The sequence below is a fragment of the Cibotium barometz genome, chromosome 2 (genome assembly GCF_041138505.1).
Source record: "Cibotium barometz isolate CiBa-2024 chromosome 2, ASM4113850v1, whole genome shotgun sequence".
Lineage (NCBI taxonomy): Eukaryota > Viridiplantae > Streptophyta > Polypodiopsida > Cyatheales > Cibotiaceae > Cibotium > Cibotium barometz.
This window is the reverse complement of record NC_141047.1, coordinates 61,882,674-61,908,084: the sequence shown is the minus strand read 5'-3', so window position 1 is coordinate 61,908,084 and position 25,411 is coordinate 61,882,674. Positions and strand designations below refer to the sequence as shown.

The 25,411-nt window shown below is 43.0% G+C and overlaps 1 protein-coding gene across 5 annotated transcripts in view; it reads right to left on the bottom strand.

Annotated features, from left to right (window-relative positions):
* Nucleotides 1-1,054: 1,054 nt before the first annotated feature.
* The window catches only part of LOC147641325 (uncharacterized), a 36,056-nt gene continuing 11,699 nt past the window's right edge, over nucleotides 1,055-25,411 (bottom strand). For 2 of the 5 annotated variants that reach the window (XR_015269218.1, XR_015269219.1), the window contains exons 2-10: nucleotides 13,801-14,151; nucleotides 13,511-13,715; nucleotides 10,995-11,165; nucleotides 3,254-3,450; nucleotides 3,049-3,178; nucleotides 2,789-2,970; nucleotides 2,659-2,708; nucleotides 2,501-2,568; nucleotides 1,972-2,384 (exon numbers count right to left, since the gene is read on the bottom strand). Coding sequence is in view for 1 of the 5 variants with exons in the window: in XM_086820480.1 (XP_086676606.1) it covers nucleotides 2,663-2,708; nucleotides 2,789-2,970; nucleotides 3,049-3,178; nucleotides 3,254-3,450; nucleotides 10,995-11,165; nucleotides 13,511-13,715; nucleotides 13,801-14,141 (1,272 nt within the window). In the remaining 4 variants the exon portion in view is untranslated. Of the gene's footprint in view, nucleotides 1,514-1,739; nucleotides 2,385-2,500; nucleotides 2,569-2,617; nucleotides 2,709-2,788; nucleotides 2,971-3,048; nucleotides 3,179-3,253; nucleotides 3,451-10,994; nucleotides 11,166-13,510; nucleotides 13,716-13,800; nucleotides 14,152-25,411 lie in introns of those variants that run through there. The other 3 variants (XR_015269215.1, XR_015269216.1, XM_086820480.1) reach the window with 3 other exon arrangements.

Below are 25,411 nucleotides of genomic sequence, written 5' to 3'. Positions count from 1 at the left end.
AGATCCCATGTTATAAGGCAAACAAGAGCTTGTGTGGACATGCATTGTTTAGCTTAAAAGATTGAGTTTTGAGTCTAAGCATAAACAATGAGTTAGAAGCATAAAAGAAGAGGAAAGTGAACAAAATGCTCAAATTCTCACATTTGGTATAAAAGCTTTCAATTAATATGGCCCACTTGTTGCTACAGCAAAAAGAGCAACTTCATTCAATTAATTGATTCTATTTTCACAAAATTTGCAATAAATAGTTTGAGCGCTGATAGAAAACAAGAGAATTTCTTTCGGCACTACACGAGAAGTTGAGTTGGGACCCATGCTTGAAGGTAAAAAGTAAAGAGACAAATGAAGGAAGAGACAAGAGGACGATGAAAGAGAGATGCAAGTTGTGAAGAGGCAAACTACAATTCCACTCAAATTTATGTTCGTGCACAATCCACCAAGTGGTCTTTACTTATTCTCAAAAAACAATGCTCAACATTTAAATTGGTTAACATAATAGAAAACTACAAAAAGTAATGGTCTGTCTTTTTTTCCTCCTTTTTTGAAAAAACGGGATTGTATAAATCATACTAAAAACCATCTATGCTTGCAAAATGTGCCTAAGCATAAATGGAAATACAAGAGGCACAAGCTGAGGCACATAACAAATACAAACACGCACACCCCTCCCCCCTCTCTCTCTCTCTCTCTCTCTCTCTCTCTCTCACACACACACACACACACGCACGCACGCACGCACGGTTACGACGAGATCACATGATAGAGGGCATAGCAAAAATGGAGGGGCAATAGGCCGGGGAGGAGCTCACACAGAATCAAGAGGCCGAGATAAAGTTGTATGCGAGAACATGAAGGCGGAGAGGCAAGACGGGGAGACCGCAAGGAGGAGAAGGGCAAGAGATAGCCACATCGCTCCCGACTCCCTCCCTCTCTCTCTCTCTCTCTCTCTCTCTCTAATGCATATCTATGTCCCTCCTCTTTCCAATGTGTTACTCGTACTACTCTCTCTCTCTCTCTCTCTCTCTCTCTCTCACTCACTCACTCAGACACACAACGCTCGATAATGCCTTCGTGCTCCTGAGTTTCTATCCCAAATTGGAGTTCTTGCAGCTCAATCAATATTCCTTCTTGTGGTTCTTCATAGGATAGTGGTTCTTGTGGTTCTTCATATGGTTGGTCTTCATCATTAATTAGGCTATCCAATAGCTAGCAATTCGTTTGGGAGTGGAGTTTCATCCAGTACATTTGTAAGTGCATAAAAAATATTCCATCGAACCCTCGGTAAAAATGAAGATAGATATTTATCATAATACAACCTATAAATTAATCATGGTAAATCTCACACGCAAACTGAAGCGGCTGCTTCGCCATGCCAGTGGGAGGTTTCTACCGCCTCCGGAGGTCCCCATATCATCACATTTAGTAACACATTCAGATCTTTTCTCCTAACTTGTTCACTACTATCCGTTCGACTCATAATTTGTCGCAATCTGAAAAAGTTATCCAAAACATCAGAGCTCAGGTCAGTGAATTGCCCATACCTAGCTAAGAAGAGCATGGCTATAACTACAAAGGCTCAACAAAAAGCACAACTTTTAACCCCATTCTCTTAAAGTAGCTCTTAAAACAAATAAAAACAGGTGCAAGCCTTGTTTTTTCAAGAAAGGTCGTCTAATTATATTATTAAAAAATGTGTAAAAAACGTGAAAAGTACAAAAGGCCTTAGGAGAAGGAAGCACCAAGGAGGAGTATACTCCCATCTAGGAGTACTCACGGTGCATCTCTTCCGCAAAAATGCTTAGTCGATATGTGCACAACATCACCAGCTTTTACATGAGGACCTCAGAAACTCTTATTAGACACACTGATAGCCATGGCTCTTACAAAGAGCCAACTAAGGCAACAAGAAAAAGCACAATGAGATTGGAAAGGTGCTAAACAGCTCCAGGAGCCACTCATCGCCATGCACTCTTTCAAAAGGTAATCCTTTATTGATACAACCAACCTCAAGGCCAGCACAAAATGAAACTGGAAACGTGCTAAACAGCTCTCGAATCTGTGACATGAACCAGTGAAGGATCACAATACACAGAAACACCCAACACAATCAGTGTAATTTGTTTTGCAGACTACACCCAAAATCATAATATACGCACATCTTCCAGCCTCAACAAGACAGTTCAGAGAGTAGCAATGTGTAAACGGAGACACTCCACCAAGACATGATATACAAAACTGGCTTACATGTCACAGCCAACAGAATCCAACTAGCCCATCAGTCTTTGAGATCCCAAAAGAAGGCCTTAATTCAAAGAAAGACTGCACATATTTATAGACTGTGGTTGGCATTGCATCCAAGGCGCGCCATACTAAAGAAAGGAAGTCTGAATCAAAGACATGCCAATGACAATCAAATCAGTAAAACAGTAATGACCAAGGTAAAATGGACAACTGAGTATTTGGTAGTTATCAAATGAGCAGCTTCATAAGTGCACATTACCAGGTCTTTTTACTTCTCAGAGGAGTTTGGTCCTCTCTTTTTTCCAAAGCCGACGACTCCACAGCAAACTTCAAAGTAGTATCACCGTTTTAGACGTGCATGCATGTACATACTGTCCAGCCTAAAGCAAAATTCCACAAGTTGCAGTAGTTGCTTACCTCCTCATTTGCGCCTTCTTTTAAAGGACTTGTTTTTGCTTATGGGTATCCTAAACATAATAAACACACCAACTAAGAATTGCATTCACATTTTTAAAAGCAAACGAGTAAAACAACCAAGAACACTAACCAAGCCTCATCAATTTGCGCCTCCGATGATCTTTTGCGGAAAGCTACCCGCTTCTTCACCTCATCCTCGTTCCATTGTAGGACGGTATCTCCAGCTATGATTCGCATCTTGCTTTGATAAAACAATTGAGCATCATGGATGTGCCCAAGACGTTGATCAAAGCAATTCGGAAGCGTAAATTTCTGCGAAGTAAAAGACCTTAAGCCAACAATCAACTAGAAACTTGAAAAAGATCATATCAAGGGCCAGCAAATGCTCACCTCCCTTGACAAGTATAAAATACCCTCAAGATAGCTTCCATCAGGAAAACAACCCTTGAAGTTCGGGAAGTTAGCATGCAAAGTAAGTTCTTTTTCATCGAGGGTATTTTCCAACTCTCCAACAGAAGAGCTGACCAAAAGACAAATAAAGATGGGTTACAAACACTCCTATTAGAAAAGACAAAGGCTCAATCTTAATTCTCACCATTTAAAACTTGTGGCTGCCACTTTCCCATTTTCTACCACTACCACACCGGATGGGTAAAGTATGCCGTAGCGCCACTTACTTTCACCCCACAATTCCACATATATGGGAGAGAATCTCCCCTTCACCATGTTCTTCATGGCGTACTTGCATGCATATGATGATACTTGAAACATTTTGCCCAATGTCAATTTAGCCTGATCACAAAAACCAACTTCCATAAAAAATTCATTTGAGTTAAATAATTTTGAAAATTTGCTAGCATAATAATTAACAGCTCATCTCAAGCTTTAGTCATAGAGGTTGAATTTTACTTTGAAGAATTGTATTCATTAATTCACGTAAAAGATACTGCTGTGTAACCCTCACCCTATACAATAAGTTAATTGAAGATTATGTATGTTCAACTATCAACAAACTACAAGGTATGTGCAAAGCTGCACATACGTACAACAGGTTGCATCCGCACAACAGCTGCAGCAGGTCGCGTTGACTTTGACGTGTGACACGTGGTTCAAGGGCATCCCATGACCCTCCATTTCCCAGGTCAGCACTTCCAATGATTGCTGCTAGTTTTGCTGTTCGCCACTGTAACAGATGGACAGGCACCAAACATGGGAGTTCCTCAGATCAGGGTTGCGGTGACAGATCCAGCCTCCTTGCTGAAAACATTTGATATTGTTTCAGCGGCCAGCAGGTTATTAGGGCAGATCGGTTAGTGTCTTCGATGTCATACCTTTAATCACTTGGCCAAAGTTGGAACTTGGATCATAGACAGGTTAGACCTTTTTATTGGAATGACCATGCTGTGCACAGACACTTCAATGGCTCAACTGACGGCATCCAACACGTGCCCAACTATCCACATCATCTTTGCATGTGGGATAATCTGGTGACCTTTCACATTCCACCTACTTCCTTTCATCCAAGCTAGACTGGCACACCCAACACTTTTGCTCACGGGCCTCGTCATCCACCACAAGAACAGTCTAGGCCACATGTTGAGACAAACCAAGTGCCTCACCAAGGGCAGGTACTTGCACCTATCGAGGTTGCACCTCTTCCTGAAACCGGCCAATACACAATAGGGCGGTAAGGATTCTTCTTAATTTTCAAACACAACACTTAGACTATCCCAATTGCAACAAAAACAGATAACTGAAGGACTCTAAGGGAGCTAGAGCGCTCCTACTCAATCACACAGCACACCAGATTGGCCCTCAACGTGAGCGCCCCTTTCGGTATTTCTTTAAATTGAATTTGAACCTGTTACAACTACGAGGGTCCAACGGGACGGGCAAGAACCCCTCACAAACCCGATTCGATTGGTTACCTGATTCCTACAAACTCTTGAAAGATTCACAGAACACCAGAGTTTCAACTACTGGGCTCTGCCTTTGCAATTCATGCTGTAAATCCCAATTCACAAATTCACAAGACAAATTCTTTGTGCACACACACACATCAAATTCAGCCCTTTCTCTTCTTCCTATGTCTGCAATCTTGCTGAGACCCAACAAGGCCATGCTATTCAATAGGGACAGGAAGCCTCTTCTCTGCAGGTTCAACGACGTATTGACATCTTGAGTCCATTGCATTCTAGCAGAAACATGCTAAGTGCCAAAGGAGACACCAGAAGGCGACAAATGGTCCCTCTAGCAGTACATGCCAGTACTGCAAGGCATATAGACTACTGTTGAGACTGTTGTCACGGACGTAGGCCTTGTGGTGGAGGTAATTGGAGGCAGCCAAAAGATGTACGTCCTTGTGGGGATGCTTCTAGAGTTGTGGTGTCTTAAGGATATACCTACACATGTGGATACGACTAAGTCGGTTACTACGGCATGACCTATGAACCATGTAGCATCTTGTATGGATGTGGTGTCTGTTGATGTACCTACTCATGTGGATGTGGCCTCTAATGCAGAGGCTGGGAGTATGGTTTCTAGTGTGCAGCCTATGTTGGACCATGTAGCGTCTCGTGTGGGTTCCGTGGGAAATGAGGCTTTGGTTGAGGAGGTGTCTTCCCTCTCCAAAGAAAATACATTCGAGGTTTAGTAACCACCAAAAGATTAAGTTAGTTGGATTCATGGACCTTGGTCCATGGAGCAGGGATTTATAATTCCAGAGCTATTTGACTAGTGTCGTTGAGTCCATATAGTAAGGAGAGATTTGTCTCTTGTTGCCTCAGTTGAGTTACCAGCTTTCTTCCCTTCTTGTGGTGATATTTGGAGTCTTGAATTAGTAGACGGACATGTTAGAGAGAAGTTCTCTCTTTGGACTGCCCTTCCTCGTTGGGCCCTACTAGTGAGCACATACTCAATCAGTTGTACCCCTCATGTATGGTGCCTTAAAAGATTCTTTTTACCATTTTATCAATCATTTTGAGAGTGGATGAGTATTGGACGCTCCCTGCCCACACTCAAGCTTGGTGAGATGCACAGGCAGCGAAGGCTACTGGGGTGTGAGAGATAAGAGAGTGGTTCGAGAGAGCTTATGAGAGGTCAAGCCGCTTCCTCTATCCGATGCACCTTCAATTGCTAGCTGCGACTTCCAATTCCATTGATTGTGCATGAGTTTGCACATTGTCTCTTGGAATCTCACGAGTAGAACTGCTAGTGTTGGACGCCAATGCAAGCTCTTGAGAAAACGGCTTGACTTTCGGCTTGACTTTTCACTTATGGTTTTCACAAATAGACCATTTTTCATCCTTTATGGCTTTCACACATTTACCATTGATCTTTATGTCTAAAAAAGATGCATAACATTTTCTTTTTTACGTAAGTATGATTTTTTTCCATAATGAAAGTATGGAATATTTTTCATACGAGTACGAAAAAAACTATGGTTGATGCTATCTCCCAATTCGGAAAGATCTTGCTAGGATATAGTCATACTTATTGGGAGGCTTCAATTGGTGATCATCCCAGAAGTAGTGGTGTATATATCTCGATTGGGGCTAGATGGCTCAACCATGTAGTTCATCATGGGAGAGACATGCAGATTGCTTTGCTTGTGGTAGGTACTCGTCTGGGTATTCTCAATGTATATGCTCTAATTGATGTACGATTGAGATGTATTTTTTGGCAGTCTAATGGGTCATTAGTGGTGGCAGGATGTCGGAGAGCTCTTCTGCAAGGGTAGATTGTTTCATCCCAAAAGGAAGAGATAAGCTAGAGTTGAGACAGTGGAGGTTTATCACTCTTTTGTCAATCGCCCCTAAGGGGTTGGCAAAGGTGATAAGTACCAGATTGAGACCGTGGTTTGCCAAAGATCATTCTGAATATGCATTGGGGCTTTGTTAAGGATCACTGTATTCTAGACAACATTTTCACCTTCATTGAGGCTATGGAGTGGACATAGCAGAAGAGACAACCTTTGGCCATTATGTTGCTAGACTTTTAAATGACCTATGGTAGAGTGGATTGGTCTTGCTTTGAAGGTACTTTGTTGCGGCTTGGCTTTTTCCCAGGAGTGGATAGCAAGCATCTCAATCTTGTACAAATCCGCCACTAGCAGGATGGTGATTGGAGACACCTCCTCTCTCGCACAATTAATGGAAACTTATTGTGGAGTGTTCACTTTCTCATTGGGTGGCTCTGTTGCAACCTCGATCCGCTTGAGGATTGCTTTTCGCTAGGAGAGATCTATGAGACAAGCATCTCTACATTCTATTCATTAAGGCTATGTCTTACTTCGTAAGGGTTACAGCTACGAGCGTTCGCGGATCGAGATTGCCATTGGGAAGTGAGGATTTGCTTGATGCAGATCATGCTAATGATACATCCTTATATGTAGAGGATAGTGAGGAGAATTTTGAGGGTTTTTGAGTTGCCTTGGACACCTTTTGTCTTGCACACAGCAAGACAAAAGTTCAATCGGAACAAGTGAGTTGGATTTCTCACAGATCCAGACTCCACCTCGACTTGGGGGCAACAGTGGGGATTCACTTTGATTGAGAGGGGATGTACAACCAAATATTTGGGTTTCGAAGTTAGTTTAGATGTTTCACCATAGCAGCAATTTGTACCAGTGGCTATAGCTTCCATCAACAAGAAACTAGCTTTTTAGGGCTCTGTGCGATTATCTCTTGCTGGCAAAGCATTGGTGGTTAATCGCTACGGCCAGTGTAAAAGCCTAAACCCTAACCTGCTACTTCACCTAAACCCTGACCTGCTCTGATACCAATGTAAAAGCCCTAGAGAATGTAGAGAAAGCTTGTGCAGGTGCTCAACTTGGAAACACACAAGGAAATGTCTATTCGTTCACCTCCCAGCCACGCCCCATAACAACACGTCGATTTCTGGAGAAGTCCCCTCATTAATTAATTGAGTCACTTACTCATTAAAGTTAGGCCCCATTCACACCTTATCACTTAATGCCCAACTTAGCTTGACTTCTAGCCATATTCACACATTATTAATGTGTGCTAACTTGGGGCTCCCCTGAACCCTGTCCAGTCAGGCAGTCTTTTCCCTGTGATGTTTCCTGTCCGTGACATAACTTACAATTAATGTCACATGTGGTATCTGAGGATATACCTACACATGTGGATACGACTAAGTCAGTTACTACACCATGACCTATGAACCATGTAGCATCTTGTATGGATGTGGTGTCTATTGATGTACCAACTCATGTGGATGTGGCATCTAATGCAGAGGCTGGGAGTATGGTTCCTAGTGTGCAGCCTATGTTGGACCATGTAGCGTCTCATGTGGGTTCCGTGAGGAATGAGGCTTTGGTTGAGGAGGTGCCTTCCCTCTCCAATCAAAACACATTCGAGGTGTAGTAACCACCAAAAGATTAAGGTAGTTGGAATATTCCATACTTTCATTATGGAAAAAAATCATACTTACGTAAAAAAGAAAATGTTATGCATCTTTTTTAGACATAAAGATCAATGGTCAATGTGTGAAAGCCATAAAGGATGAAAAATGGTCTATTTGTGAAAACCATAAGTGAAAAGTCAAGCCGTTTTCTCAAGAGCTTGCATTGGCGTCCAACACTAGCAGTTCTACTCGTGAGATTCCAAGAGACAATGTGCAAACTCATGCGCAATCAATGGAATTGGCAGTCGCCGCTAGCAATTGAAGGTGCATCGGATAGCAGAAGCGGCTTGACCTCTCATAAGCTCTCCTGAACCACTCTCTCATCTCTCACACCCCAGAAGCCTTCGCTGCCTGTGCATCTCACCAAGCTTGAGTGTGGGCAGGGAGCGTCCAATACTCATCCACTCTCAAAATGATTGATAAAACGGTAAAAAGAATCTTTGATGAGCCCACCTCCACAGCACAGGCACCATACATGAGGGGTACAACTGATTGAGTACGTGCTCACTAGTAGGGCCCAACGAGGAAGGGCAGTCCAAAAAGAGAAATTCTCTCCGACATGTCTGTCTTCTAATTCAACACTCCAAATATCACCACAAGAAGGGAAGAAAGCTGATAACTCAATTGTGGCAACAAGGGACAAATCTCTCCTTACTATACGGACTATACGAACCCCAATTTCCAATGACACTAGTCAAATAGTTCTGGAATTATAATCCCTGCTCCATGGACCAAGGTCCATTTTCATACGAGTATGAAAAAAACTATGGTTGATGCTATCTCCCATTTCGGAAAGATCGTGCTAGGATATAGTCATACTTATTGGGAGGCTTCAATTGGTGATCATCCTAGAAGTAGTGGTGTATATATCTCGATTGGGGCTAGATGGCTCAACCATGTAGTTCATCATGGGAGAGACATGCAGATTGCTTTGCTTGTGGTAGGTACTCGTCTGGGTATTCTCAATGTATATGCTCTAATTGATGTACGATTGAGATGTATTTTTTGGTGAAGCTCCAGCCAATGTAGCATTCAAAACCGCAACATAGCACCATCTTCGCACAACCGCATCACCGCACCCACCGTATGCCGCAATGAACCGGACAAGCAGCGCAGGCGCTCCACTCTATCTTTGTAGTAGTGTCCCCATCATTGTGCACGGCTTCATCACAGACACTAGGCGTCATGAATAAAATTGAAGAAGATGGGCATAATTTCCCGAATGTTGCGTGTTCCCTCCATTGGTCTATCTGCTGGCTGGATGCACTTCGATCCTTGCATAGGCCTTGAATGCCTATCGTTAGCTCGGAAAAGAATGGATCATTAGTGGTGGCAGGATGTCGGAGAACTCATCTGCAAGGGTAGTTTGTTTCATCCCAAAAGGAAGAGATAAGCTAGAGTTGAGACAGTGGAGGCCTATCACTCTTTTGTCAATCGCCTCTAAGGGGTTGGCAAAGATGATAAGTACCAGATTGGGACCGTGGGCCAGAGATCATTCTGAATACGCATTCGGGCTTTGTTAAGGATCACTGTATTCTAGACAACATTTTCACCTTCGTTGAGGCTATGGAGTGGACATAGCAGGAGAGACAACCTTTGGCCGTTATGTTGCTAGATGGCCTTATATGTGGCTTCCTGTTGGTGTTTCTCACGAGCTTGCACAAAGAAGTTCAGATCATTCATAATTTTCTTTAGGTGCACTCCAGACATGAGGGCAAGTGTCTCTTGGGATTCCATCATTAGATCTCAACAGGAGGGAAATGCTTGCTATAGGAAGAGATCAATCATTGTACGCAAGATTAGAAGGGGAGTGGAGACCAGATCTTTGCTTTGGCCTGTGTGAGACCCCCCAGATCTGAGTTTCTTGGATGTCTTGTCAAAGTGTGGTTTTCCTCGCGACCTTCTCTCACTCTATCACGTAGAGGAGCCCATCCTTGCAAGAGGAGATGGCTAGACAACCTCTTATTTGAAATCCTTTAATTTGGGATTCTAATGGGCAAGAGCGTACTCGTGTAGAGGGAGAGAGGGCCTGTTAGATCCATCAGCTTTTGGAGATGAATGATCAGACAGATGAGGTCATGGCAGAGTTTTTAGATTCTATTCATGATTATTGGTTCAATGGGGAGAGCCGCACGATGAACAGCCTTTTTGACAGGGATGATTGGTGTTCCTCTTATGGTTACCCTTGGGATTGGTGGGAGAGGGAGTTTTTGCTCTCCGGTTGGATGTTGTCGAGCTGTGGGATATATCAATTGGGACACTTTCTGTCAGATGTGTCAAGACCTAGGAGACGTGACTTATATGAGGCGGATAATCTCAATACATTGTTTACAATCAGGGAGGTTCTTGTGCTCTAGAGGATGCTGGTAGCATTCACTTTTATGCCTTATTAGAGGACCCGCCAGAGAGATGTACATATATTTTTGGCATTGCAGCTGGGTGACGCAGATGGAGTGCTCATCAGCTCTTCTTTCATATGAGAGGTAGCTCCTTTTTCATGTGAGAGATGGTATCCCTAGGTGGGAGTACTCCTTCGTGATGGCTCCTTTCTCCTACCTCTCTCTCACCCTAAGATTTTTTTGTATTGGATTTTTTCGCCTTTGGTGCAAATACTTGAAAACCTGCTTTTCTAGGAAGATTACATCACAGAGCGTCTTGCCTTAATTTAAAAAATAACTAGATGAAAACACCACCTGATCAAGGGATACCACTTTTTCTCCAGCAATAGAGCTATCACCACCCTTGACTAGTTTTTTTCAACCAAAATATGTTCTCTCTCTAGGGTAGCTTTCTTTTTTGGCTTAGAGAAGGGAAGCATACCAATATTTAACAAACTCGCTCAACAATACAGGACAAAAAAAATTACCAATTAATTTCTTTTAGTCAAAATTCAAAAACAAAACACATACCCATGTCCCATCCACAATCAATGTGGTGACCTGATTATCGGGTCCCTGTATGTTGTGATCGTGAACAACAAAATTTAAATCGTATCTAATTCTGGCCTCCATTAATTCTCCATCATCTCCTTCATGCCTGACATCTAGTGACTCATTTGATTCATTTCCAATCAAGACAGCCTATTCCAAGTTCCAACACATGAAAAAAGTTAGAAATTCTGGTTTTAGAGCATAACAAACTTAGAAAAAATGTCCGCTGCAACTCAACGATGTTGAAAACTTGTGCACTTTCCAAAAACTAGATAGCCTTATGTAAATAGCACTTCTCTACCACGTGCGACATTTTTAAGTTTACATTTACTCTCCTCATTGGGCCTCAACATTGCTCCTGCTGATCTCCTATCAGGCCTCCGCCTGCACACTGCCTCTCCCCTTGTCTGCCCTGCCCCATTGCACTTACTTTTGTTTCTCTTTTTCTCCTTTCAGCCCTTCTGTCCATCCACACACCCCTCTTTTCTAAGTTAGTCGCATTTCTTCCTTTCCAAGTCTTTAGTTTTACAGCCTTTTGGTGTCTCTGTCCCCAGTTCCATTTGCACCATCTTTTGTCGTCTCACCCTCTTGTGAGCAACTATTAGCCTTTAGTTTTTCCCTTGGAGTAGAAGTTGCATCTGATTCTTCTCTGATGGCCACACCACGGGTTTCACAATACCTGGCGTTCCCATATAGCTTTGCAATAGATCTTAGGTTTGTCCAGGATGACACTGCATAGGCATGAATGTCCAAGATCAGGGAAAACCAGGATGTGTCTTGAAAAAGGGTAAATAAAGACTGTCGTGTTTCCCCAGCCCCACAGCCCAAGCCAAGAGAGCACACTCCCTAAGAGCAACATACAACAACCTATGAGGGCGAACAAGATAACCTCACCAATCCCAGCCCAGCCTCACCCTGGCCGATTGTGGCCTCACCTTGAAGGAAGAAAAACCTCTCTGGGTCAGCAACAGCATACTCAGGAAATCAGTAACATCTTAGGAGCTACTGCATTGGCAGCCAGCGTGCCAGCACCGCATAACAGGGAATCAAGCGCAGCCAATGCATAAACAAACAGCAACCTGCTTTGGAGACAACCGCTCCACCTACTTTGTCCCTAGCTCCAAAGGTCCCAATTCTTTGGTGGCCTAATGCACTGGAATGTGACCCGGGGTGTCTCGAAAGTATTACACATGCATACCGTCATCAACAAGGTTACATAATGGGAGTGTACAAGCCACGATAGCCATGCCCCAAATGCAAACCTCAATTAGCGTAATTCACCAGTTCACCAGCACACAGCCTCCAACTTCGAGACATACAAGATGGATAAGACAACCAATTCCTTCCAGCTTCCCAAAAATGTTGAATGTTGTGTTTACGAGTGAAGAAAACTCCGATATCTCCTGCAGGTTAGATGTCAAGCTAGCATTGAACAATCTTCAGTCATTCCTACTCTGTGATACCTTTCAAACCTAAAATTTTCTGGTCACTCAAAAGAAATAGAAAGTCTTTTCAGCTGTTAGTACTTGCAATTGTTGAGGCTTACCAAACCACTATGTCACTGACCTCAAAAGAAAAGAAACTCTTCAGCATGTTTCACAAATTACAATAGTCTTTAACAATGGTTCGGAATCCTATTCTCCACAGTTAATATACAGAATTCTTTCAGACCAGAGCGTAATATCAAATATTTACTATGTTTTTGAAATACTAAAAGGGGCTTTTTGCTTTTTCATGAATTTTAACCGTCTCAATAGCCACCTGAGAGTCTCTGACATAAGCCCGGAAAGCACCCCTTACACACGTATCTTCTCACTTTCATTTTTTGTTTTTTGTTTTTTGTTTTTTTTGTTTTTTTTTTGTGTGTGTGTGTGTGTTGGGGGGGGGGGGGGGGGGGGGGGGGGGGGCGCATTGAGACTTAATCAATGTAGTTGCAGACCATGCCTATCTGGTTTTCTCCATCACTTGCAAGTAGGGAGAAGAGGCCATTCCCCATGGGAACACGACTTAGTGAATGTTGATAAAGTAAAACCTTTACTCATCCTTTTTATGAAGATCTCTGCAATATTCAGCGTAGCTACAGTTCTCTTTTGCACTCAAACCTCTGAAGCGTACGCCTACATGAAGACCTGTCCACCAGCTCTATACGATCCTCGTCCAAAAATCTTTTCTCCACGAACAGAGATGGCACATCAGCAAGTGCCACTGAGTGGCTAGGTTCTCTAAGCCTCCATTTCCACATACAAAAAGCATCTCTTTTCAAATAGATATGTCACTGATCAAGATTTGAAACCTTGGTTTTTGCAGGTCAGGCTCTGATTGCTAACCTGGTGTAAATAGTTCCTCTCTGGCTGTGTGCACCTCACCTAGTCTGTGGAAGTGTGCGCGCGTGCGAGAGAGAGAGAGAGAGAGAGAGAGAGAGAGAGAGAGAGAGAGAGAGAGAGAGAGAGAGAGCATTTCAAATATGTTGTCCTATATCTATGTATGGAGCAAACCTTATTTTGGGTTATTTTCAAATCATGTTGACTCTCAACAGAAGCCCATGTGGCAGCAACACCTTTGCGCTTGCAAGCCTCTTTATACTCATTGTACGTTGCATACTCGGGCTCTTGGTAAGGTCGAGTGACGAGCCAAAACGCTGAAGCCAATAAATTATGATATGGTCGTCCACCCATTTCGGATGATGGGGTCTTGAAGGCACTAGAATTCAAAAGACCATTAACATTTATGAATATTTATTATTTATGAAGAATGAGAATCTAAAGGTGATGGTTGAGTTTCTTACCTTGAACCCAATTTAGTGGTGCTCACCATCTCACACATGGCTTCTTTAAGGGCACCGTCGCTCATCATCTTCCCATCACAAACTTTATCCTCAAGTTCACAAATATGTGTTGAACCATCGATCACATCGATAAAAGGATTTTGTAAGACAAAGGTCATCTTTGTCAGCTTGTTGAGAGGAATCTTGAATGGGTCTACTGACTTTGGCTTCTTCTCTATTTGGTCATCATCCTTTGAAGCTTCGCCCTCCATCTCTTCAACAAAGTCCTCAGTAAACTTGTGCTTGTCTTTAGAATCATGCTTCATAAAAAACTGCTTTGTTTTGGCCTTGACTTTCTTCATTGTTGTGGGCCTATGTTCAAACAAGCAACTTTTGGGTACCAATGCTACAAATGAGTCTATTAATTTTAGAATTACTGCCCCTTACTAACTACAAGGAGTAGAAAGCTTTATGGGTCATGTGGGGTATTATAGGAGGTTTATCATATTTTTTGTTGATATTGTCCGTCCCCTATATAAGCTACTTATAGAGTTTAAGTGGGATGATGATTGCCAACATGCTTATGCTACACTTAAACAATTGTTAGTCTCTGCACCCATATTAAGGACTCCAAATTGGGATGTGATGTTTCATGTGCATATAGATGCATCCAATTTCACTATAGAGTGTTGCTCGCTAGCGGGAGTCCCAATGGACAAAACAACTAATAGAATTGGAAAAGTTGGATTCTTAGCATTGGAAGCCATGATTGTGGATAAATGCAGAAGGAAGCAATGGTTTGATAATCAGTTAGCCAATAAGCAAGATCAACTAAAAGTGTTGGATCTAGTACTATTGTATGATTTCAAGAATCGAAAGCGCAAGCTCAAATTCAGTACCTTGGGTCCTTATTGTATCACCAAAATCACGCCACATGGAATAGTACACCTGGAGACACTAGGAGTAGAGTGCACCACTTTTATGAACGGAAGCAGGATCCGGAAATACTATGGTCCCCTTCACTCATGAAGGCCTAGAAGTAGAACGAACAAAAGCAACGGTTGGGGCAGCGCATGAGTAGATGAAGCAGATAGCGCAAGAAGAGACCAAAAAATGTGAAGCCAAGGCTAGGCACAGGATGAATGTTGTAGGTGTCGACCACATGGATGTTTATTCGATTGAGTCACATGAGATGGGGATAAACCACTATGCACCTCAGTTAGGCTGGAAGGACCGCATGGTCCCATGATATTACAAGCAATGATACATACAGGTGCTTCGGTGAAACTTCTCTAACATAATATCTGGTACACCCTTCAACGACCTAGACTCCAGCTGAGTACAATAATCGTTAGAGGACTAGGATCCACTAAATTTCAGCCACAAGGGATACTGCACCTAGCAGTCACTCATCAAGATCAGGGATAGGAAGCATACTTTCCAGTCCTACCTCCAAGTAGGCTAGATGAAAAGATGAGATTAAGCAGACCTTGGCTTCGGACAACCAAATTCATGATTAATTTTTTCAGTCTCCCTAGTACCTACTACTGTGATCACACCCCTTTCCATAGTCGAACCTGACAATGAAATAGGAAGGGGGGAGTTAGTGCCTCCAAGAACCATAGGTCACAATCAACCCAAGGTGGTAGTAAAGAGCCCACAACGTTTTCCAAAGCAGGCAATGCAAAAATGGATCGGAGTCGAAACAATTAAGGCCAAAGATGCAAATCATACAGGCAACAATTGCTAAACAGAAAGGAAAAGTGAACAAGTGAGTCCCAGAACTGTGAGAAGAAATCCTAAAAAATTGCCAAGGTGGCAACGAAAAGTCAAATCCAGACCCTAAAAATACAATAGGAAGGGGGGTGGTAATTGCGCAAACAAAAACACAAGATAAGAGTAAAGCATCCCAAAAGTCGTCACTCACAAGGAATAGGCCTACCCTTCAAAGACAGACCGAGGCACAAAGGACCTCGGTGTCGTGATGAAGGAAAGAATGATCCACCTGAAAGCTTGGTGGTCATCTCAGAGCTAACAAGACATAGGAACGGTGATAGAAGAAATGACTCCCAAGAGAGGTCTGACATATATACACAATTTGGGAATCACGCAAATGACACACAAATTCACGGTCAGCAACCTGTACCGCAAAATCCCAAATTGGCGCGCAAATCCGAGAGAACTCGCAAATTCAAAAATAATGCACGAATTCAAATCTTGAACGAGGGATACCCCCGCAATTTTGAAAATTACGTGGGGAATCTATGCACAGGAAAAGGCAACCCTAGACAATGCAAATCGTGGCACTAAAACTCATGAGTATAGAAGATAGGGAAATTCGCTTTTTGCGCGTAAATCTGGAAGCAGCGAGCCAGAATTCAAGAAATGACGCAGGAAATCACGCGAAAATTGGAAATGTGCACGCAAAATTTGGGCGCCTATAAAAGGAAGCCGAAAGGAAAAGTCGCTTATTCCACCACATGAGCCAACCTCTTTCAAAATTTCAAAGTAGGCAACTCTTCTTCTGCCAACTTAGCAATCAACGGTTGCTTCACCACCCCAAGCTTCTCCACGTCCATTGCCCTACAATCAAAATGAAAACGCCTACAAGCAACAGTAGACCAAACCCTTTTGTCAACCCCCAAGCTCGATGGGATAGCAAATTTCATATTAGTGTATTATTCTAAGAAATTGTTGGCCTTGTATGGGAAGCCCAATTATTTCCATGCCCATACTTTGTTGAGCACATGGATGTGCTATATAATTTGAGGTGGGACTGTTAGCATGATTTGCACCTCCAGATTGCTCCCCTACCTTCCTTGCATCTAGCCCCTATTTTAGCCTATTTTTCCCGGCCCTTTGTTTGTGGGCTGGCCCCCCGTTTTAGGGTTTTAGGTATTTTATCCCTATTTTTTAAGGTCGTGTAGATTTGGTGAGTCGGGAGATTTGGCCAGGTGTCCCCTTAAGGACACCTGCCCCCCCCCCCCTCATATCATCAGGTAGTCTTCCATTTGTGGGCTCGTGTGAGTTGAGATTGCTGTTGATCCTACAATTACGAGGTCTACCCTCTCGCTTGGGTCATCATCATTGTAGAGTTCTTCATCATCTGACATCAACTTGCAGTACTTGCTGCGTTTTCTCTTCATCTCTCTTTCTCTCTCTCTTATGCTTTCTCTGCGCACTCTCACATGGTATCAGAGCCCGGAGTTACTAATGTGTGGCGGTGACCCTCTTCTCCTTCAGCGGAATTAGTAGGTAACAGCGTTTTTTGCTGTTTCGGCGGCGCTTTCTTCTCGCAACGGAAACTTGCGTGAAGGTCTCCCCTGCCCTTTATTCCTCGGCTACACCTTCTTCTGGCAGTTTTCTACTACTTCTAGCCTCTTTTGGCAGTGATTTCATCTGCTGTTTTTTCTGGACAACAGCCTGCAGGACCTGCGTTTTTTCTCCTCTGCTCCACTCCGGCGCTAGGAGGGGGTTCGTGACCTGCAACTTCACTTGAGGAGCAAGTTTGAAGGCCATTTCTTCCAGTTGGGTGTTCTCTTCCGCGACGAGAGCAGCATTTCTTTGCCGGAGAGGTGATTTTTTGTTGGTGATTACTCTTCCCCAAGTTCCTTTCTTGTTTGAAGATGGCTCTTACGCCGACGACTCTTCCGATGTTTTCAGGGTCTTCGAAGTTGGATGCGTCCAATTTCACTCTTCGGAAAGTAAAGGTGTTGTCTGCTCTGGTTGGAGTGGACCGTTGGGATTGGTTGGTTGATGCAGCCAATGCCCAGCCACCAGCTTTGGTGGCACTTTCTTCTGTTGCTCTATGACATGCTCGGTTTGGCCAGGAGAGCTACTCTTCTCTTCTACGAGATTTGAAGGATTGGTTGGTGAATGATCTACCGACGATGACAGCTCCTTCGTGTGTTTGGTCCTCTTGTTTGTGGGACAAACAACACCGAGCCGCCTTCCCGACGGAGGCGTCACACAAAGCTTCGGACAGTTTGGCTTTGGTCCATGCGGATCTCTACAAGCCAATTTCCTCGACATCTGTGCGCAAGGTTTCTTCTATGGTGGTCATTGTGGATGATTGCACCAGTTCTTCTTGGGTATACTTTCAAAGTTCCCAGGATGAAGCCTTCTGCTACTACATGGATTGGAGGATGGTGGTTGAAATGGCAGCTACTATGACAGTTAGTGCGCTTCGGCCCGACAGAGGGGGAGTGTTTTCCTCTCTTGAGTTTCGGCATGGTTGCTGGACTCTCGACTTCGACATCGACATCAATCATCAGTTGCCTACAGCCTACACTTCATTGGAGTATGGAGTTACGGAGCGGAAGAACAGGTTCATCTTGGAGATGGATAGATCTATGTGTGATCACTCTTCGCGTCCTCGGCTATTTTGGACTGAGATTTGGTGTGATTCTGATTGGGGCGGAGACCCTGATTTTCGACGATCGACTACGAGATGTGTCTTCTCTCTAGACACTGGAGCTATTTCTTGGAGCAGTAAAAAGCAGCCTACCATGGTGCTTTCATCTACTGAGGCGGAGAACCGATCAGCCTGCTACACCGACTGTTATGCTCTTTGGTTGAGAAGATTGCTTATGGAGCTTCGTCTACTTCGACTTCTTGGAGTTCGGTCAGCATCTGGTGCTAAGAGGGGGTGTTAGCATGATTTGCACCTCCAGATTGCTCCCCTAACTTCCCTGCATCTAGCCCCTATTTTAGCCTATTTTTCCCGGCCCTATGTTTGTGGGCTGGCCCCCCGTTTTAGGGTTTTAGGTATTATATCCCTATTTTTTGAGGTCGTGTAGATTTGGTGAGTCGGGAGATTTGGCCAAGTGTCCCCTTAAGGACACCTACCCCCCCCACTCATATCATCAGGTAGTCTTCCATTTGTGGGCTCGTGTGAGTTGAGACTGCTGTTGATCCTACACTTACGAGGTCTACCCTTGTTGGTATTAGGAGTGAATTAACAAAACTAAGGAGGATCAAACATGATTATAGTCATGGTTAGGTCATGATTATAACCATGATTAAGAGTGAATTAAGAGAGACTAATGAGACATAGCTTGGGCATTATAATGGAAATACACGAGTGTGATCTTCATTAGCAAAGGCCTCTTATATAGGCAAGTAGTACATGACCACATGACATCACCTATGATGTCTTACAACCATAAGAGGCCATCTCCCCCATGTGGGTATGCCATCTCCCCCATGTGGGTATGCCTTAAAAGAGCAATATTCCCTCTAGGCTATTTTTGATGTAGGCGCCCTTTTGAGGATGTGGCTTGAGTAAAGAAGTCAAGGTTATATAGCCCTTAACAACCATTGAATGGATTTGGGTGTAATATCCAACAAACCCTCCTTCAACCAAATCCATGACAATGCTACCTTTATGATGGCAATTCTAGGTTCTAGTTACAACATACAAAAACTAGTTATGATGACCATGCTGGTGCCCGTAGGTCTTATTCCAGTTAGGTTTACAATGCTAGCAATGATGGATGATGCTAGAATACCATAGTAAAGCTTACAATGAGATAGTTATGTTTAGGATGGAGAGGTTTTTTAAACATGGTATGGGCTATCCCTTGATTTTTACTCAAAAGGCCCAATCTTCTTCGATAAAATTGGCCTCTTCGGAGGCCTCTTCTTGCAGCTCTTCTTTGTCTTGACTTGCGAGAAATGCCTTTTGTGCCTTTTGTTTGAAGAAACAATTTTCTTCAATATGATTGTCCTTGCCGCAGAATCCACAAGTCTTCTTCTTTCCTTTTGTGTCGATGAAGTTCTTCTTCTTGAAGTGTGACTTGTTGTTGGAGAAGTATGCCCCTTCCATTATCCCTATATTCTCTTGCTTCTTCTTGTACTCCTCAAGGAGTGCAGCTTCAATGGCCTCTAAAGTAGGATCCGGAAGATTCATAAGAGTTGACACTAAGTGCCCATATTCATCATAAGGCATGCTTTTCAATAAAACTGCAATGGCATCTTCCTCATCTATTGGTGCTCCTATTGTTGCAAGTTGTGACATTAGGCTTTTCATATAATTAAGATGAGTAGGTAAAGACTCAGAAGCTTTCTTTTCAAGTTTAAAGAATTGGATTTTCAGCCCTATCTTGGAATGCTTCCCTTTTGCCCCAAATAATTTCTCTAAGATTTCCCATGCTTCAACTGAGTTGTTTGCATTAGAGATATGATGTATGTAGTTGTCACTTAGACCTAATGCAATTATGGCAAAAGCTTTCTCATCCCTAGGTAACCATCCTTGTTCACCATCTCTAGTGGTAGGTTTTTTCTCCTTTCCACTAGCAACTCCCCACAGGCCTTTCTTCATGAGAATAAATCTTACTCTAACTTGCCAGGTATGAAAGCCTATCCCATTAAACTTATCAACATGAAATGAGGATGTAGACATGATGATAAAGCAAGGTCTTACCACTTGAGTATCCCTCAAGGGCAGTGTCTAATGCTTTTACAAGATTAGATACCTTCACCAAATAGATGGAGGTTATTTATGAAAAATTCAGACCAATCATGCCCTCCTAAAACATTGTTTGCTCTTGAGTTGTAGACATTGTTTCTTACCCGTCTCCTCGGCTTTCTGCTTTTCTTCTTAGGCCTCAAATGTTGAATATTTGATGATTCAGCATCAGATGGTTCAGTCATTGTGATTCAAAAAATGATGTAAACAATATCATCATCACAATATAGTAATATCATCAAGTATATGGTGACCAATGTGATAATGCTTTCAAAACAACTTCCAAAAATTGGGTCACTTGGAGTACTTGAATGAGATAGAAGCCTAAGTCTAAATACAAAATGCCTTTAGCACCTTCAATAGCAATGACTTGAGGCCAGATTAAGCACTAATTACTAGTGATTAAGTGAGTTAATCATCCATGCTTTAACTGTTACCAAAAGAGCTTTCTGAGATTATGTCAGACCTGAAGCCACCAAACCACAAATCCATTCAAGAAACTGACTGCACAGGCGTGTTTGCAGCTATTGAAAACCCCCAAAGCCAAGGCGAATTAGAGAATCTTCTACTGGTTCAATCGGTGGATTGATTTCCCCCAAAAAAACTGGCGCCGGTTTCGCCTGCAATGCTGGCGTCTCTGCGCAAACTCCGCCTAATTCCTCCGAGCTGCAGCTTCTTTATGATGTTGAGAATGCACGGTTTGAATCCCGTACGATTTCGTGGAGGCGACTGTGAGCTGTGGATGCTCCAAGGCAGCCCTATTTTTCAGGCTATGAAATGGGAAGAGATAAGATTATGATTAAGCTAATTAATCACTAATGATGAGGCTAATGAAAGGGATGAGGTTGTATTAATGTGGCTCTGATACCAAATGTTGGTATTAGGAGTGAATTAACAAAACTAAGGAGGATCAAACATGATTATAGTCATGGTTAGGTCATGATTATAACCATGATTAAGAGTGAATTAAGAGAGACTAATGAGACATAGCTTGGGCATTATAATGGAAATACACGAGTGTGATCTTCATTAGCAAAGGCCTCTTATATAGGCAAGTAGTACATGACCACATGACATCACCTATGATGTCTTACAACCATAAGAGGCCATCTCCCCCATGTGGGTATGCCATCTCCCCCATGTGGGTATGCCTTAAAAGAGCAATATTCCCTCTAGGCTATTTTTGATGTAGGCGCCCTTTTGAGGATGTGGCTTGAGTAAAGAAGTCAAGGTTATATAGCCCTTAACAACCATTGAATGGATTTGGGTGTAATATCCAACAACCCTCTCGCTTGGGTCATCATGATTGTAGAGTTCTTCATCATCAACTTGCAGTACTTGTTGCGTTTTCTCTTCATCTCTCTTTCTCTCTCTCTTGTGCTTTCTCTGCGCACTCTCACAGGGACGTATGGTATAATTACCATATCGCCGGCAACCTCATGTGGAATTCAATCGTGCACGCATAGATAGCTCCACCTACTGCGGATGAAACCCGCGACCTCTATATACAAATGGCTATGCTACACCGGGAATGGTCCTTTTACAAAATGCTTGTGTATCGCTTGGATAAAATTTGAAACTGTCACCAACCTCCCTCGCCTAGTTAGCTTCCAGGATCCAACTTACCTTGAATAAATCCAACCTCACACTACAACTAGCATTACTTCTTTTTTTGCACATGCATTGAATTCTCCCGTCCGCTTTGATAAATTTGAAATTGTCACCAATCTCTCTCGCTTAGTTAGCTTCAAGGATCCAACTTACCTCGAATGAATCCAACCTCACATTGCAGCTGGCATTACTTATTTTTTTGCATGCATTGAATTCTCCTGTCCGCTTGGCATCCTTTTGCAAGCGCTGCCTAGTTTGAAATGGAGGGATGTTACTTATTCGGATCCTTGGCCCGTAAGGCAAGTTTCATTTGTAGAATCCACATATATACTTTTGTTGTAAACATTTTGTCAAGTCATGCTACTCGTATATGTGGGCTGACTTTGATTTATTCCTAGTTATATGTCTTTTTGGGCGCCCAAGTACAAAACCTCCGACATGAGTATAAAAGCCAATGTAAGAGCTTTTTTTGCTCATTCTCTCTATCATTTTGGAGCTCCTCCTTGTGAGTTGAGGCAAGTGAATAGGAGGATCAACTCAAGGCTTTCTATACCACTAATCTATGAATGTTTTGCTCATTGTTGCCTCTCAACTCTCTCTTCCATGCTTCTTTGTCCTAGTCAAGCCAAACCACCTCATGTGTGCCTTGGTCTCGGAATTTGGTGAGGAACTGCCTCTCCTGCTTTCCCGGTCCATGTTTTCATCTATGAACAAGAATCTGCTCAAAATCTGCTTGCTAAATGCTAAACTTTATCCCTTTGCCTATTGGGTGATCTCGGTACGGATTGCTGGGAGTGAATCCATCGACAGTAACCTTCACTGACGCCATGGTGTGCTGCAACCGTGTCGCCAATCGTGGAGAAATGAGATCCTCTGAACTACTTGTGTTACACAAGATGATGAACTTGTGGCCTTGAATTGTGGCCTTTGCACTGGATTGTGTTGCAACGCCCTCCTGCTTATCCTCAAGTTGCACTTGGGAACGAAAATTGCTCTTGTAGTCGGAGCTACTGGTGCTGCTAAAGCGGGGACTGCTGTGGATGTCAGTGCAAAAGTCAAAGGCATTGCAACGGTCTTTGTATGTCCTTTGGTGGGACAATAGAAACAATGTTGTTCGGTCATGTATGCTTTCTGCTCCTCCTTCGAGAGAAATCCTCCAAGAACACCTACTTTCGCCTTCTCGTCAGGCGTCTACTTGGATTTGCCACTGGCTATCCTATTCTTACCTTTTTCTGCTTGGCCCTTGCCTCCTCCTTGAGAGTTGGAAGTGTCGTCTGCCGCTTGCTTTGGCTTGCCTCCGTAAGCTCAAGCTCCTTATTCTGCCCGATGCCAACGCTTCCTCACAAGATTTTGAGTTGAGGTTGCGGATGGTATACTCAACGGAACTATCCAGGCCGCGCTTCTCCTTTTCAAGAGGGCCGATCTGCTGTGCTAATGTGAGAAGCTTGTTGGAGTGGGTCACTATAGGCATACCTTTATGTGACAAAGCAGCGAGCTCGTAAGCCCAAGCTCCTTATTCTGCGCCAATGCCAACGCTTCCTCACAAGATTTTGAGTTGAGGTTGCGGATGGTATACTTGACAGAACTATCCAAGCCGCGCTTCTCCTTATCAAGAGGGCCGATCTGCTGTGCTAATGTGAGAAGCTTGTTGGAGTGGGTCACTACAGGCATACCTTTCTGGGGGAAGAAGAAACCTATACTTCAAGTCTAAGCTGAGGGATCTGTGTGAAGCTCTGAGCAATGCTGCCACCTTGATTCCTCCTCGCCAATGACATGAGGGGCCGCTAGGTGAACCTTATCTTGCCGGTCACATAGCGATATTACGCCGACGTAACGGTGATCAAATTGCTTTTTCCACCTTGACTCTCAAGTCACAAAAGTTGATCCTTTGATCGTAAAACGTAAGCCCAACTATACATGGAGTAATCATAAACAATAATCATGTAAAGAGTTTTGTTCAAAAATTTCGAAGACATAGGACCGCACAAGTCTGAATGAACACGCTCAAGTGGTTTGGTAGATTTGTGTGATGCTGAAACCGGCTTCAATAGAACCCAAAGGGCAGTGTACTAGCTTTCACTTGTACAAGCATGTCAGAGGAGATAGACAACCACCACACCAACACACACAAAGATGGCACTGGCCCCAAACCGTAGTGGCGCCCCCGTAGGTATTTATTTGTTTATTCCAAAGCAAACTTAAGATACAAACCAAGTCCAGTGTTGGACCCTTACACCAAGCTTGCCTTCACCCAAGCTATGATGTTTACAAGTGCCCCTCAGGCTCTTATTTCTACAAATTGAAAGAAAAGCCTTGTCCACGCTTCTTTTAGCAATATGTACGCTTTTCCTTACAAAAATAATTTGCTTTTTTTAAAAGTGAAAAAAAAAACTAAAATCTTATGTTCTCTCTCTAGAAAATTACGCAATTTTCTCTTTTTTTTTTTTTCCCAAGGAAGAGGTGGGCTGGTTCCCATTTCATTAATACTGTAAAAATACATCAACACGGCTAAAAGCCAATATACAAGAAAACTGGAGTAAAAACCCCTAAAAGCAAATACAACGGAATCTGAGGGGAAAAGCTCCAGGGACACAATGAATACATCAGAACAAAGTATACAAAAAGGCTGTACAAGCAGGTGGTAGTGGAAGTGCTAAGACTTCAAACCGAGGAGACAAGTCTCCTCCAACTGCAAACTCCACATATACTTTGTCACCAAATCACCAGTCTGTGTCAATCCATAACCTCCAACCAAGGTAACGTATACCCAAAATTACGCAATTTTCTCTCTATAGAAATCTACTCTCTGTAGAAATCTGCAATAGTTTCTCTCTAGAAATCTACAGCAATTCTCTCTCTAGAATTTGCAAAAACCCAAAGCTAAACAAGCAAAGCATGTCATTCCAAATATGTTGCTCATGTGAATACTATATGCCATGCAAGATAAGCTTTTAGGGTTTCCATGCACATCACCGTTATGAAAGCATAGCATGTCCGAATATGCCCATGTCATGAAAGTACAAATGCCTTACCATGTATATGCCCTACATGTATGAAACCATGTCCATTCACAAAACTAACCCTAGCCCATGACATACATGATTATCCCCATGTGACCATGCCTAAACATGTATATGATTATGCCCTTGTGCCCCATGCCTAAACATGCACGTGCTAACATAAACCCTATGTGCAAACCCTCATACAAAAACACTTACACATACAGATGTGCATCCACACACTTAGGGTTTCAACAAGAAGGTCAGTTACATACACAAAACCATAACATACCCCCCCCCCTTTTAAGTAATCAATCATCCTCCATTGTACTACCATAGCACAATAGGACGTCTAACAGAACTCTGTCCTCCATATGTTGGCCTGACTTGACTGGTCCAACTTTATGGCCTTCTTGCAGGACACATACCCAGCCATTCAACACGGACATGTGCTCCAAAGATAAAACAATCCCTACATGCACTATACATGTCTTCTAGTGATGTCCTAACTGTCTCAAGTCATGGTCATCTTACAAGAGCCTTGACTAACAGA